Genomic DNA, 15,910 nt, shown 5'->3' on the forward strand with positions numbered 1-15,910 from the left:
ATCGGTCCTCGGAAAACTGTTCTGCCTCAAAGTGCTCGACTTCGCGCTCTGTTTGTCTGACTGCCAAGGCAGGGGAGTCATCCCCTCTGCGGAGAATCAAAATTGCGATGTTTTTCCAAACCATCGCCAATAGCCCATAGTACAGCTCTAGAGCGACGTAAATAAAGTACTTACCTTTTATAATTTTAAAACATGAGTAATGATTAAATATCATGTTCTTTTTTTTCTAGGTCTGTTTAGACCAGGGGAGGATGATAGAAGAAGTCCACCTGGAGACTGCGACGACTCAGATCGAGAATATGTTGCTAAACCAGAACTTAGTGTCCAAGACAGCTTGTTGAAGAAGATGTATCCGGTAAGTAATAAAAATTATATTTTTATTCCTTTTTCAACTTTATCTTCCATTTTTAGCTCTACGCATGGTATCCTGCATTTACTGTTCTTAATATATACTTTGAGAATCCTTGACGTACCATCTACACTGGGAGTGGCAAAATATTCGCATGGCAAACAGGAAACGATTATGGCTTCGCATTTTCTATTATTCAGAAAGACAGAAAAAATATTGTCGATATTTAAAGCTTTGTTTTCCCATTAAAAAAAGAAATTAATGTATCTCAGCGTCAAAATGGTGCCAACTGCTTTACATCAAGAAGGTAACTCTAGGAGCTATGAGCCAAAAATGTTCTTTTTCTCTACTTGATCTAACGCAACCTTTTGTTATTAAGAAGGACTAAAATATAGTAACTTAAGATACGCAGTAAAGTTATTTTTCGGTATAATATAAAGCAAAAATTATTAATTTAGGATGCATGCATAATATATTTCTTAAAATAAAATTAGTTTGTTAAACACGCTAACGCGCAAATCAGCGAAAAATTAATATGAATTTGAACAAGGCTTCCTTAAACCCAGCGGATGGAAATTAAATATTTTAAAGTTATTAAATGCAATTGACTGATAAATCTTCTTATGAGAACATAAATGCCTTTATTTTACAACTAAAAACATACTTTATATAACATTTTGCATTCTTGTGTCTGCGAAATGCTCACCATCCTGCAAAGCGCCTTCTTTCCTCATCTTCTGTGCTAGATTGTAAACGAAAAATATCGATCGTCTAGTGGTTTCCTAGGATTCACCGAAATTGTTGAAATTGAATGGGGTGATTGCATCTGCGCTTGGTGTACGCTTTATCAATTGTTGGTTTTGAGATTTAACTACATTCTCTAAAGTGCGTGTGAACACTCGATTCGGTGTTTACTTGAAATAACACACAATCTCTTGAGTTTTTCAATACTAAGTTCAGATAGGTATTACACCACAGTTTTTACTATGGACCATTCGTAATGGACTCCACTTCTCAATTCATATTGAAAAATGCTTTTTTTATTTTGTTAACTGCCCATTCTACTTTATTTTTAATTATACGCAGTAATATTTCCTTTCAAGTTAAACTGCGAAATAAAATGAAAAAGTATGATAATACGGTTGAACTTAGCACCAATTCATAAGGTATTTTGGCTCAATACTCACCAAAATTTCTAAAAGTGTGCCGTAATCATTCAAGAGTTTACTTTATGTAGAATATTAACTTACTTGCATTTTACTAAATTAAGATTCACTAAGAAATATTCTATAATAGACAGGGTTAGTCCTACGTCATCAACGACGTCACTAGCTCTCCTCGTTCCAAACAAAGTTCTGAACGGAGCAAACAATATGGCGTTTCTCATGTAGTTAAAAGTGGGTGAACTAAATCTTTGAATATATTAATATAGAGTCGAATTTAACCACTGACATGGCAAGAAAAAGAGTTGCATATATTAATATTACGTTAATCTCTTTTTATGATATTAATTGGAATAGCTTATTAATTGCAAATGATTATGAAAACTTTTTGTATATATGATTGAGAGAATTTGTATTTAATATTTACCATATAAATTGTATTTATAATCTGGAAATCGGAAATTTGTGAATTTTATTATTTAATTTATGTTTAATTTTTCTTAAAATATGTATATTATATTAAATCAATTATTTTTATAATATTGAGACAACTTATTAATTGTAAATAATCATGAGAATTTTAAAACAAATTAAAAAGTTATGTAAGAAGCATGAATAAAGTCAGATAAATTAGTGAAAATTATAAAGCATTTTAGATACACGTTTTTAAAATAGCTCAAATTAATTGGTAAATTTACTAAAATGATAGGAAGTAAAAAAAAAAATAAATAAATTATATAAACAAACGAGTTGACAGGTCTTAAAACATATTTACAACCAAATTATGAAATAAATATGGATGACTTGAATGTTACGTTCACTGCAACAAATAGAATATTACTATGAAGGTAATTTAAAAAATTTTGATTTATACTGTCAAATGCGATATAAAAAGTGATAACAGTAACATTTGCCAAAATAAAAGCTGTATAACTAAATATGCATACATACATTAAAGAATTAAGTTTCTAAATTAAAAAAATTTATTAAAAATTTGAATTATATTTATTTGAAATGCATGCGAAATTAATATTATTAAATAAGTAAAATTTAAACACCTATGTGAATACATAGATTAATAAATATGAATGTTAAATAAAAGTTTATGTATGGGATAAGTATGTTTTAAAGAATTCTAAAAAAATTCATGTTGCACTTTCTTATCGAATAAAATAGGAATCTGAGATTTTAAGATAAATTCATATGTAACACCTAAAAAAAATTGTTCCTCTCACATTTTAAAATGAAAATTAGAAATTTAAAATTCTAAAATAATTTAGCTATTCTATATATTAAAATTCTGGAAACTATACATAGTATTGACCCTTTTAACATAACACTACACTTTAACATAGCACTACACTAGTTACGTTAAGAAATAATCTAATATTAATTATTTAATAATAAGGTATCTTAATTTTTTCAAAAAATTAATGCATAAAACTACTGTTAAAAACTGATAAATACAAACAAGAAAAAATCTCGAGTCAAAATAAATCTGAGTTTAAACTAAAACTCTGTGCAGATTTAACTATATGTATACATATTAAATAAGTTAGTTACATAATTTATTCCTATTTAATAGTTAAAAACTAAAGCTTATGAGAATTAGCAGCAATAATCAGAAAATCTTAAGCAAACAAAGTTTACAAGAACTACAAATTTAATCATCAGGTATAATTTAATAAACAGACATTAGTATTGATAATTACAATCTAATTATAGATTAAAAATTCATTTCTGAACGTTTTAAAACAATGCATGCCTTTCCATAACTAAAGAAAAAAATTAGATGTAGGTTAAGAATATGTAACAAATTCTAAATAAAATAAGGCATTATTATAAACATGAAACAAGAGTTAAAAATAGTACTGACGCTTAAATTTTTATACATCAAAATTAAAGATAACCATTTTGAAACTTTTTTAAAGCTTTAATGCACTTAACTCGTAAAATCTACTGAATACCCCGTATAATGAAAACTACATAAATTAGGAATATGTCCCTTAGAAGCGCTATATAAATTTATTTATTTCAATAATTAACTAAAAATCTTGCCGTCTTAAATTCACATAGGAAATGCCATTGAAATGGTTCCTTCGAAAAAATGTTTGGAACGCGTTTGGAAGGAGGCGGGGTGAAATACGTCATCACTGTCCCTGTCTATTAAACCCTTTTGAAAGATGCTGGTTTGAATATACAATTGACGGTTTGTCAATGCTTCGAACTAATAAGCCCATTTCTTTATATGGCAGATTTATCATAGTTTTATTTCTGCAGTTTGCACAACTAAAAATTGTTCAGAAAAAATTCAATTTTAAAAGACAGTTTCAATAAACAGCATAAACCCAGTTTAATTAGGATTAGACTGCAAGCATTTTAAGTCTTGATTCCGATATCTGATCATTAACGCATTTGATGCTTGCGTATGTCTCTAATAAATAAATCTACAGGTTATGCAACGAGGTTTAATTTGCTTTACTCACAATGATTAGAAAAATGATTGTTACAAATGGCAGTCCAAATAAAAAATTAATTTCATTAGAGTAGATCGCAAAGTTTTGAAGTATTTATTCTGGCACGCAGATCATTAAAAAACGCTATTTTTTACGATATGTAGTCGATAGTTTTCTATTGATTCTAATATATAAATTTACTCGATATACAGCGCAATATACAGCAAATGCTTTAATAATAAACGGTAGAACCTTAGTTGTATTAGAGTAGATCGTAAACTTTTTAAATCTTGAACGCAGTTCGCTGACAATTAATAAAATCCACCCGTTATATCCCAAAATTTTTATAATTCCATTAGTGCAGTTTGTTTAACTCACAGCGATTATAAAAATGACCGTTATAAAAGACAGTCGTAATAAACGGTATAACCTTTGTTTCATTAGAGCAGACCGCAAGCTTTTAAAGTCTTGAACCCGGTACTGGCCAATAACACTTTCATCACTACGGTAACTGAGAACTGTGAGAGTGGGTCATAAACACATGAGATGGCAGATATGGCCATGTTTTTCTTTGCTTTCCCCCTTTTATTTCTCCCCCTCATCATTTCTTTCCCCCTCATCATTTCCTCCCCCTCATCATCGTCTTTCTCCCTTTTCGTCATTTATTCCTCTGTGTGCTATAAATTGAATCTCCTCGACCTCTTGAGACATGTTTGTTCCGTCATTTTTCTAACAGAAGTTCCTTTGAAAGATACTGTTGACGATCTGGAAGATGGTCGTTTCACATTAAAACGCTTTCTTTGACTCTAGAATATAATTAACACGAAGAACGGTTGGAGTCTTTGGACTACTTCTTAGAAAAAAAAATGTTCCATCGCCTATTTTCTCGAGCTTTTTCCAGGATACATCCAAAGGGGGTCTCACATTTATGATAAAGTGGTTTTTCTCTGATGATTATTTCATTTTCCTAACGTCGCAGCCCATGTGATGGCTGCTGAAAGAAAAGTAATGATTTAAACGCGGCAATTTATAAAATTTATGCCTCTTCTGTCACTCCTCTGGCTTAAAATATTTTGCGCTTTTTAACGCACAAGAGTAGGATTGTTTTCGTTTCACGAAAATTTGCGTATTAATGAAGCACGGCAGTGGTATATAATTCATGGTTCCTTGGTTTTGTTAGTTTTAACCATTAGTGAATTATGATTAGAAAAACAAGTGACAGTTTTAAATAACGAACTACTTAAAATTCAAGAAACACGCACGATGTTAACCTATATTTCTTAGTTATTTTTATGTCTAGACCTTTTGCCTAGAATATAATCCTTAAAACATTGAGGAAACTTCTTCTGAAAAATAATTATTCGCGATAAATATAATCATAAAGTAGCAGAGTTAGGTAATATTAGTTATTGTTTTCGTAGTAAATATAGAACTATACTTTAGTGCTCAACTTGGACTCATAACATATCGTTACTACGTAGTTTTGTCGTAAGTTTAAGTGCTTCTTCGTAGTTTTGATGTTCTAGTTTTCTACCTTTGAATCGATAGGTTGCCTTTCATTTAAATTTGATTTTATTGTAGTTAAATAGCTATTTCAGTTAAGTCGAAAAGCTCTTGTACTTCATCTTTGTACTTAATTCTTATCTTTTAACTAACTTTTTTTTATAGTTTCGTTATAATTACGATCAGAGTCGTTTTTATGTTTTTAGGGGCCATCCACCTATCTTTATTTGGGGGCCCTTTATGAGTAGTTTTGATTAAAAAAATTTTACTTATGAATAATTTTGAGTTTTTTTTTATTTTAAACAATAATATAAAAACAATAATACATTATTATAAAAACTTTAATACATTATTTGCATCGAAAGTTTAAGGTAGCAATACTTTTTACGCTTTTTGAGAGGCGAAGCCTTTTATAACATTATTAAAATCAATTTCCTGCACGGCATCATATTCATTGCTCATGATTGAAAATGACTCATTCTTTCTTAAGTCATACTATTTTTAAGTTCATTTTTTATTAATTTTAATCTGGAGAATGAATGTTTGCCCCTACGTTTAGTCATCATGATTGACAACGAAAATTCAAACTGAAATGTTAATGTTTGGAAATGTGTCTTCGAGATTGTTGTTTTGTTACTTTTTTATGCATCACATCTATGTATTAATTGGTCTAACTTATTCTAATGAATCAAATAATGCTTGAAATGTTCTAATTAGAGCTTGCTCTTTTTTATTCTTATCATTGGCGTAAAATCTCCAAAATTATAACAGTGAAGCATTAATTCCTTAGACTTTAAGAATTCAAATTTGAAAAAAAAAATCCGAACAAATCAGTCATTGGCTTATGCGCTATTAAGAGATATTTTAATTGACTAATCAATGTGTCTATTACTGCGAGATAAACTTTAAATATTTCGCTACTTTGTAATACAAACTTTAAATATTTCGCTACTTTGTAATACGAAATTTAAATATTTCGCTACATTGTAATTAATCTAACATCATCTGCATATCCATAATAAAATGTCAAACGAGAAATTCTTGGTAAAATACGCGTCGTCTCATCTTCGTATTTAAAATTAGGTAAATTTTCTGTGGAAATGATTTCATTAGTAGAGAGCTTCTCTCTCTACTTGTGAAACCATCGTCTCATCTTCATATTTAAAATTACGTATTTTTTCCTTGTAAATGGTTACATAACAAGAGAGCTTCTCTCTCTGTTCACTCACAAAAGCAATCAAGGATTCAATCAATTTCCAACCATCATTGAGAGGAAGACCTTTCTTCTGTATGCTTATATTGAAGGCTGATTTATTCTTGGAAAAATATCACCCCAAAATTTTGTCAGCACAATAGTTTCCAACTTCTTCAATTTCTTTAGAAGGCTACCAGCATTGAGTCAAGCTTCTAGAAGCTCTTCTTTGTTCTTTCCAAAATTTGAAGAACTCGGGGCCCAAACCCAGGGCTCCGAGTTTCGATGGGGCCAACGAAAAGTTAAAATTTTCATTACATTATTTTTTTTATCCTTATTAATTCGTTATCCTAATTAGTTTGTCAAAATAAAGTTATCAAGTGAGAGAGATTGATAGAAAATATTAGAAGAAAAATTTGATTCAGCTATACGTATCATCGATCATGGCATGTTACAAATGATGGAATAATACTTTCTTGAAGAACAAGAACAGAAAAGGTAATACGAGCAGAAAGAAATGCACGTGCTATATAGTTTTGGGAAAGGGGAGTTTTGAATGCCAGTCAGTAACAGTGGAACAAAGTTTTATGCTTGTTATTCCTTGAATTTAGTTACCATGCTTTTACCTATTTCATGTTACTTAGTTCGTGGCCTATATTACGAATCAGAACAGCATTAACACTTAATTTGGTCGTGTGCTCAGGTGAGTATGAGAATCGAAACACGTCACCTATTCAGATTTCACCTAACAAGTTCTGATTGTGAGCATAAATTTATTACGCATATTTATTGATTATCATTGAAATGATGAACGAACTCAAATTAAAAAAAAATTTGATCGATTGATTTAAAAGTTAAGCTACTAAAATACGTTTTTCTTTAGAGAGTAGTAATTTTAATTAGAAGGTTTTTTTTTTTTTTTAAATTGGTGTCTACTTTTTAATGTTTTATTTTATTTTATTTATTCACTTATCTTTTAGTTTGGTAAAAACTATTATGTCAGGCTAAATCTTAGAAGAGTTTTTAGTATAAATTTTAATACTTTTGTGATAAATTATATTAAAAATAAAATTTTTTAATCAAGGTATTAGTGATATTTCTGAAAATTGTTAAACATTAATAGTACCCTTGTTCTGAAAATTGCTTAAATGGTAGGTAGCATTCTAATGTGTGCATTTTAGAACATGAAAATATGTTTGGGCGTAAACAGGCTACAGTGATTTAATTGTCAAGGAAAAAGAATGCTTAATGGTTAGAAATTTAACTAATCAGAGGAACAACCAAATCTGTTATTAAAAAGAATTGTAGAAGTAAAAGTCCATGAAGTTTTTAGCATCACAAAATCTTGCATTCCGTTGAAACGATCAAACAATTGGATCGCAGCGTAATGGAAATTATTTGGGAACTTGGGAATTATTGAGTAAACTTGCCCCTTTTTTGCTGGGAATAAGGGCAAAATTATGGGAGTAAGGGCAAATAACATACATTCTATTTATCAGCTCCGATTTGTAATTAATCGAAACTGAATCGATTATGGGATATAACGTATAAAGTCATTAATTGCAAAACTAAAGAAGGCAAAATATTTTTCAGTAAGTGTTGATTCAACTACAGACATTTCTCATGTAGATTAGTTGACATTTGCTGTCCGATATGTGAACGACAGAATTCCTGTGAAACTTTTTTTGTGTTTTATCCCGATTAAAAGTCATAAGTCTGAGTACTTGTCTAATACTATGGTATTTTTCCCTAATGACCAAGGCATAAATATAAGTGTTTTGTCAAGAACAAACATAAAATAACGCACCAAATATGCCAAGCAAGTACTTAGGATTACAAGCAAGGTTAAGAGAGAAACATCTGGCTAAATTTTTTTTTTTTACCATGCTTAGCTCATAGCGTAAACTTAATTTGTGCACAAGCCGTGGGATGCGTTTTAGAGGATTATTTCCAATTTTTGCAGAAACTTAAATCTTTTGTTTCTTCAGTTCTACCCAACAGTGTTCCCCAACCTTTTTATCACCGCGGACCTGTCAACGTTTGATAATTTTACCGTGACCCGCTAGGGGGAGGGACGTTGATTGTTTTTATTTTAGATTATTTTGATTTATTGATATTAATTTAAATGTATTTAAGCATGCCTACAAAATAAAATACAGTTTCACCAAAAAATAAATATAAAGTGATTTAACATTTTAACTTACTAGAACGTTAAATCAATGAGTCACGATCGGGAGAGAAGACAAAGTTCTTCATTAGTTCCAATGTAAATTTCGCGCAGCGTTTTCGTGTTTTATTTATGATATTTACAGTTATGATGATTGATTTTTTTAATTAAAACTAATAAAAAAAGAAAATAGTTGAGGTGGTTTTCTTTTTTTACTTTTTGAAACATTAAAAAATTTACGTCACTACCTTCGAGGCCCCCTTTTTTAATGGAACACAAATATTCTTAATTTGGGTATAAACCTAGGAATTTAAATTTAGTTTCAATTAAATAGGCGGCCCGGTACCATTTGATCCACAGACCGGTACTTACAATTGGGAACACTGCCTTAACAGAATGCTTAAAATCTGGACTAGTCGCAAAGAGTCCATCGGATACTAGGTGGTCCACCCATTTAGACGCAGTAACGGCACTATAAAAAATTTACCGAAACTTTAAGATCACGCGCTTCTTTGTAGATTGATATGTTCTTGTTTCCTTACTTTGACTCAATCGAATGTTTTTAATTTAAAATTGAATTCATTGCAGATGTGTAGATGGTCGATGAACTAAATTTTGTTCTTTTTATTTCGTTACAGTAAAGATTATGCGCTTCTTTGTAGATTGATTATATGTTCTTGCTTTCTTCCTCTGACTCAATAGAGTGTTTTTAATTTAAATCTGATTTAATTGTAGCTGAGTAGATGGTCATTGTGCTCAATTTTGTTCTGTAAACTTTTCGTTCCTTAGAGTTTTGTCATAATCGAGGCGAAGTGCTTCTGTGTAGTTATGATGTTCTTATTTTCTAACTTTAAGTTTATTAAGTATTTCAGATAAATTTGATTTCATTGGAGTTTAATAAAGTTCGATTTCGTTCTTTATACTTACCTGAAGACTTTTCGTTTCTTATAGTTTCGTCATAATCAAGATCAGACGCTTATTTGTTGTTTTGGCGTTTTGTATTGTATTTTTGACTTGATAAGATCTTTTTTTATTTAAATCTACTTTCGCTGGAATTGAAAAACTTTTCAATGCTCTCAATTATGCCTTTTATCCTTAACTAGATAATATTATCTTGTCATCTACTTAATTAAATTGTGCGGTTGTTAATTTGTTAACGAAAGATTAAGTTCGACTTAATCTAACTTAAGTTATGATTAAATATCTGGTTAGTGTTTAATGAATGATTATACTGTCTGAATCATAGGAGAAAATTTTTTAAAAGGAACGCTATCAAAAGAAATGTAAAAAAAAGCAAAGGAAATCATGAGAATCATGAAACTATGCATCTTTAAATTAAAACCTTAAAACCCATTTTTTAAGGATGCAACTATTTTTTTTGAGGAAGTTAAATGTGTAATTTGCTTTAGCTGCCGGGCTGAGGTAAATAAAATTACTTAGATTTATAAAATATATAAATTTCATTTGCTACTATATAAAGGGAAATTTTTTCCGAACCAACACATTTGATCAATCTTTCAATAAAATTCACCCAATAAAATTAAAAAAGAAAAAAAAATAGGCAGGACTCTATCATGTTTCCACCTTTTTTACCCAAGCTTATTCTCACAACAATTATTAGCCTCGAATCATTTTTTATTCTCACAATAATTAATAGCCTATATTAAATTAAAACACTACTTTTGAAGAATCATTCAATATTTCCATAACCTAGTAAAATTAAAATACAGCTAGGTTTCTATCTCTAACATGTTTTTACCTATTTTTTATTCCACACTTATTCTCGCAATATTTATATATTAGCCTATATTAATTTAAAACAGTACTATTAAATTACGTATGAAAAATCATTCAATACTTTCTAGTAAAATTAAAAAAGTGTCAGGTTTCTACATCTATCACGTTCCTAAGAATTTTATTCCAAGCTTATTCTCATTATAATTATTAGCCTATTTTGAATTAAAACAGAATTTAAAATTAGAGTGTAAAGTTTAAAATTTATAAGCAATTTTTTTTACAATCATTTTGCTATTTTTTCCTTTTATAAAGTAATCATAAATATCTTGACCTTAATTGCGATCGACACAGAGCGAACTGCTCTTCAACTTTTTCAAATGTTTCGAATATATTAAACACTTTCAGTACTTTTATACTTCGTTCAAAGTTAAAGTACGCTTCTGCTGATTCCTTTTGTCGTTCAGTCATAAAAAGTACTTTCTGCTTAACTAGTCACATTACTTTATCTTTCCGCCTTTCCATTTGTCCATTTTAGGCAAACTGTTGGAGCAATTTTGATCTTTTTGATATAAAGACTACAATGGTTTCAAAGGATTGCAGTCTTTCATTCATTAGACTACACCGATTTCGGAAGACTACAAAATGAAAAGAACGACAAAAAAAAAAAAGATCAAAATAACTGCTGATGGAAACTGGGAAAAAAAAGTCGACATTTATCTTAGAAACTCCGTGCGACGAATTTTAAATGTTATTAGCTCTTCCGCGTGGCGACGAAAGCTCTCATAAGCAAAGCATAACTTAATTTTCAACTTTTTTTCTTACTTTAGGATAATTATTAACTTGCTCTTCGTCTTTGTGCAAATGTTAAAAAAAAGAAGAAGAAAAAAAAAAAAGATTATAGTACCTTTGATTTCGTTTCACTATCCTTAACTGAAAGAAATAAGTAGGTGCGATTCGATAAAATGTTTGGATTAGATTCGCAAGGTGAATCGAACGGTATTAATTGCGAGATTGTGAGCAGTAATTGTTGACATCACATATTCATTCCGTTTGAAATATTCTTAATGTATACAGTAATTTGTAATTTATCTATAGCTTGTTGCTTTCAATAGATTTCATTGTAATTAGTTGATCCAATTTAATTACATAGAATTTCATTTTTAGAGTTATAATTTTTATTAAATTGTTCCTTAAGGGAAATAATTTAGATAATACATTTATTCGCAAGTTTACTTTTAAAAAAGTAAACATGTAATAAATGAATATAAATCTACTTAAAGCGCGTATTTGAGGAACAAAAAATACAAACTGACTTCTTTATGAATAAAAATCTATCCAAATTTTTATATTTGCTAAAATACAGATTTTTTTTTTTATTGAAAATGTATCAAAAAGTTAGTGGTTTCTATTTCTAGGAAGAACTTTTTCTCATTAATTGATAGAAATGCTATTAAAATATAATTTTTCTTTCAAATAAAAGAGTTTTAAATGGAAAAACATTGCGTTCTGGAAATTAATTAGTTTTTTTTATAATTAGAATGCAATTATATATTTTGCTTCATTTTGTATGTCGACACTTTTTTATGAAACTATTTACAGATGAATAGATTTTCTATTAAATTAAAATACACCTATTTTCAATATATGTTTTTTGTATTATTGTATGAAATGATGAGTCAATTATAATAAAAACCTAAAAAAAAATTGTTTTTCAAAATCTAAAAATAATTTTATGTTTATTTTATACGAAATGAAGCATGTTTTATTCACAAAATATAACTTTAAAATGCTTGATTTTTGAATCAAGTCTATTTATTTTTCTATTGTTTGAATGTGCATCAGTTTGTCAAATCACATTCTCTTTAGTTTATATTTATGCAATTACATTCCATATTAATTGCATTTGATTATATTGTGGAAATTTTCTTAAAGGTACTGTTGTCCAAAACACATTATTAAAATATAGAGAAAACATGAAAAATAATAAAGATTAATGAAAAGAGAGGAAGAGAAATTATTAAAATAAAATATTTCTGGAAAAAATTATTTAAAAAAAATTAAAAATCCGAACTACAAAATAATAAAACGATAAAATCTCTTTTTCAGCTCACACTATTATATCCGCAAAAAGAATTGCTTTCTAATATTGTAGTATCAATATAACCAAAGCAAAATATACCAATACAATAGTGTGATAAGCACTCAAAAAATATTTAAACGAAAATAAAGCACATTAAGTTAAAAATATATAGGAAATAAAACATATCAAGCAAAAAACAGAAAATAAAATGTAAAGAAAATACAAAACAAAACACTAGTCGAAATCTATAAAGCGAGTAACGAATTCAAATGTCGTACCGGAATCTTTCAAGAATGATTTAAAATGTTTTCGTAATAAGATTGCCAGATTACAAAATATGAGAACAGAAGAGCAAATGGAGGTTAGAAGCGTTACATATATATATATATATATATATATATATATATATATATATATATATATATATATATATATATATATATATGTATATGTATATATATATATATATATATATATATATATATATATATATATATATATATATATATATATATATATATATATATATATATATATATATATATATATATATATATATATATATATATATATATATATATATATATATATATATATATATAAGTTAAGACAACCAAATCCATCATACTTTTTTTTTTTTGCAGTGTAATATCGATAGCTTTTATCATTTGAACCCTTCAAAATTTCAATTCTAGTCTATCAAACATTTTAAATAATAATTACTGCATAACAACAATTTATATACAAATTATCGGCAGTAATTTAAGTTCAATTTAAAGTCACAATCTTTCATTACAAACAAAATACAATCATCCTATTTATGACTGCAAAGTTCTCTTCAAGAAAAACATCCTGCCCTAAGTCCATCAGACATTTTCTTTTTTCCTGTGAAATACCGATACTTCGTGGCATCTTAACCATCAACGTGAGTTTTTATAAGTTTAAGTGTCAGTGCCAATTCAAATAAACACTTTAATTCATATAGTTGTTATCGATAAACAGCGCAGTTTATGAAAACCTTAGCAACAGCAACTAATATGTAATTAAATTTAAGGTCATAATGCTGCAATTTATGTATTTTTAACCCAAAATACAAATACATATATTTGCAAAAAATCTAAGACTGCAAGTTAAAACATCCAACGCTAAGTCATAAAGTAGTTTCTTTTTCGCAGTGAAATATTGTTGCTCTGTAACATTTTAACCATGGTTTCTATACGTTAAAGCATTAACGGCTAGTCCATCAAGCACTTTCGCCCCGCAGTGGATCGTAAAGACACGGTTCCCTCTAGAACACCGAAGTCAAGCATCACTGGCTGCAGTCAGTGAGCGGATAGGTGACCACATTGATCAGCCTGCGTAGGGACCGAGAGTGTGCAGTATTGGTCCCAGTTAAACCGTTCTACCGTAAAGTGCTCAACTTAGCGCTCATGTCATCTGGCTACCAAAGCAGAGGAGTCACCCCCTCTGTAGAGGATCAAAATTGTGATGCCATGTCTTCGGATCGTCCTCGGTGTTGTTTCCCAGACCGTCGCCAATAGCCCATTGTGCAGCTTTAATGCGACATAAATAAAGTGCCTACCTACCTACCATCAAATACGTTCAATTACAGAGTAATTAAAAACAAAGTCAAAAACACCTTAGTAAAAGCACATTATACACAATTAAGTTAGAAATCACAGTTATTTTACTGTTTTTTTTACATATAATCACCTTATATATGACCGCAAGCTCAAAATATCCAATTCTAAGTCCATCTAAGACTTCCCCTTTTGCAGTGAAAGTTGAAGAAGTAAAGTGAAATATCGGAAGTTCGCGATCGGTACTGAGCTAAGTTTGCGTGACATTCGAATATTATGATCACCGCAGATAAGCATTACACTTTTTCTTTCGTCAAAGACATTAAGTTCTCATTCAGAGACGTTTATACGCCTTCTCTGTTCGCCAATGTGATCTGTTTGTTTTTATGCCCTTAAAATTTTTGAGAGTCACGCTGATCTGCCCTCGGTTGTTTTTTTTCTTTTTGCAATACTATGGGGAGTATACAATCCATGTATTTGTATACAACCCATGCTGTGATATTGTTCGGATCCTCCTTCTTTTTTTTTTGGAGGTTGTTTTCCCCGTACTTTTACGATTTTGAATTTACTTTTCCCAACTTTTGTTTGATGGAACGCAGGCACGATAGACTATGCAAGAATTTTTTTTTTTTAACTTCAGTTCGTATTCAACGCTAAGTAGGAATGAGGAAGGTAAAAAAGTAAAAAGAGTTCGGCTCTGCAGCCTCCCCCTTTCTTAAAATTGTGTCTCGCATTTACGAGGAGAGTAAGGTAAAGCGATTTCAATTCAAAGATTTAATGTTTCCAAAATGTTTTCATACATATAAACGCTCGCTTAACTTATAGATTCAGTTTCGAGTGAAACGAATATGTAAGTTATTTCCCTAAATGGATAAATTATGGTTATTTTTATGCATGAAACGTTGTCTGCTTATTGAAAATAGTATTGCCTTTATTATCTGCAGGCTTTATATCTTTTTATCAGTTTCTGAACTTTTTTTAACTTTGTTTTTGAATTGATGTTGAAGAAGCACAAATTGCGTGATTTTTTTGTAGATTTTCTTTGCTAAAGATAATTTGCAGTAAATTGTTTGGGCGTTTTTTCTGAAAGGGGAATGTTATTATGAGAATTATTCTTATTATTACTTTTATTGTCTGTGCTGTGATCAACACTATTTTGTGCGTAATTCTATGAAAAAAAGAAGAAAACTGAATTGTTTAAATATCATGTATCTCAATTTAATTTTTGTATTAACCAAAAATATATCTATAGTCATAATTTTAAAATGTGTAAATTTAAATTGAAATTTGATAAAATTTTAGGGTTTGAAAAAATATTTAATATTCTATTATTTTTCTTTAACGATATTATGAGCATTGCGTTTCGTCTTTGATGATATATTTTGGTTTTGTCTAATTCTTTACAATGCCTATTTGAGCGTATTCCTTCACTTTCTTTCTAAAATAAACAACTTCTTAATTTTTTTATGCTGTTTTCACAACAATCAAAAATCACTCAATAGCTACCTGAAGACTGAAACCGGTTTTACAAGCTGATCTCATTTCACATTTTCATGGATGCATATTTTATCTTCTAACCCTTTGACTCAGATGGGACACTGGTATCCCTTTCATATATATTTTTTTGAAGCTCTAATTACAAGCAAAAATGTGTTTTCTTATTTTTGAAATATAGAAACCAAT

The 15,910-nt window shown here is 29.2% G+C and overlaps 1 protein-coding gene across 4 annotated transcripts in view; it reads left to right on the plus strand.

The window, feature by feature from the left end:
• LOC107449700 (uncharacterized) overlaps positions 1 to 15,910 on the plus strand; it is a 567,179-nt gene that overhangs the window by 200,731 nt on the left and 350,538 nt on the right. For all 4 annotated transcript variants that reach the window (XM_071187673.2, XM_071187674.2, XM_043043921.3 and 1 more), the window contains exon 4: positions 231 to 355. In XM_071187673.2, coding sequence (XP_071043774.1) covers positions 231 to 355 — 125 coding nt within the window. The remainder of the gene's footprint in view (positions 1 to 230; positions 356 to 15,910) is intronic.

The sequence above is a fragment of the Parasteatoda tepidariorum genome, chromosome 11, assembly GCF_982258835.1.
Source record: "Parasteatoda tepidariorum strain Cologne lab strain chromosome 11, Ptep-v5.0, whole genome shotgun sequence".
Taxonomy (NCBI): domain Eukaryota; kingdom Metazoa; phylum Arthropoda; class Arachnida; order Araneae; family Theridiidae; genus Parasteatoda; species Parasteatoda tepidariorum.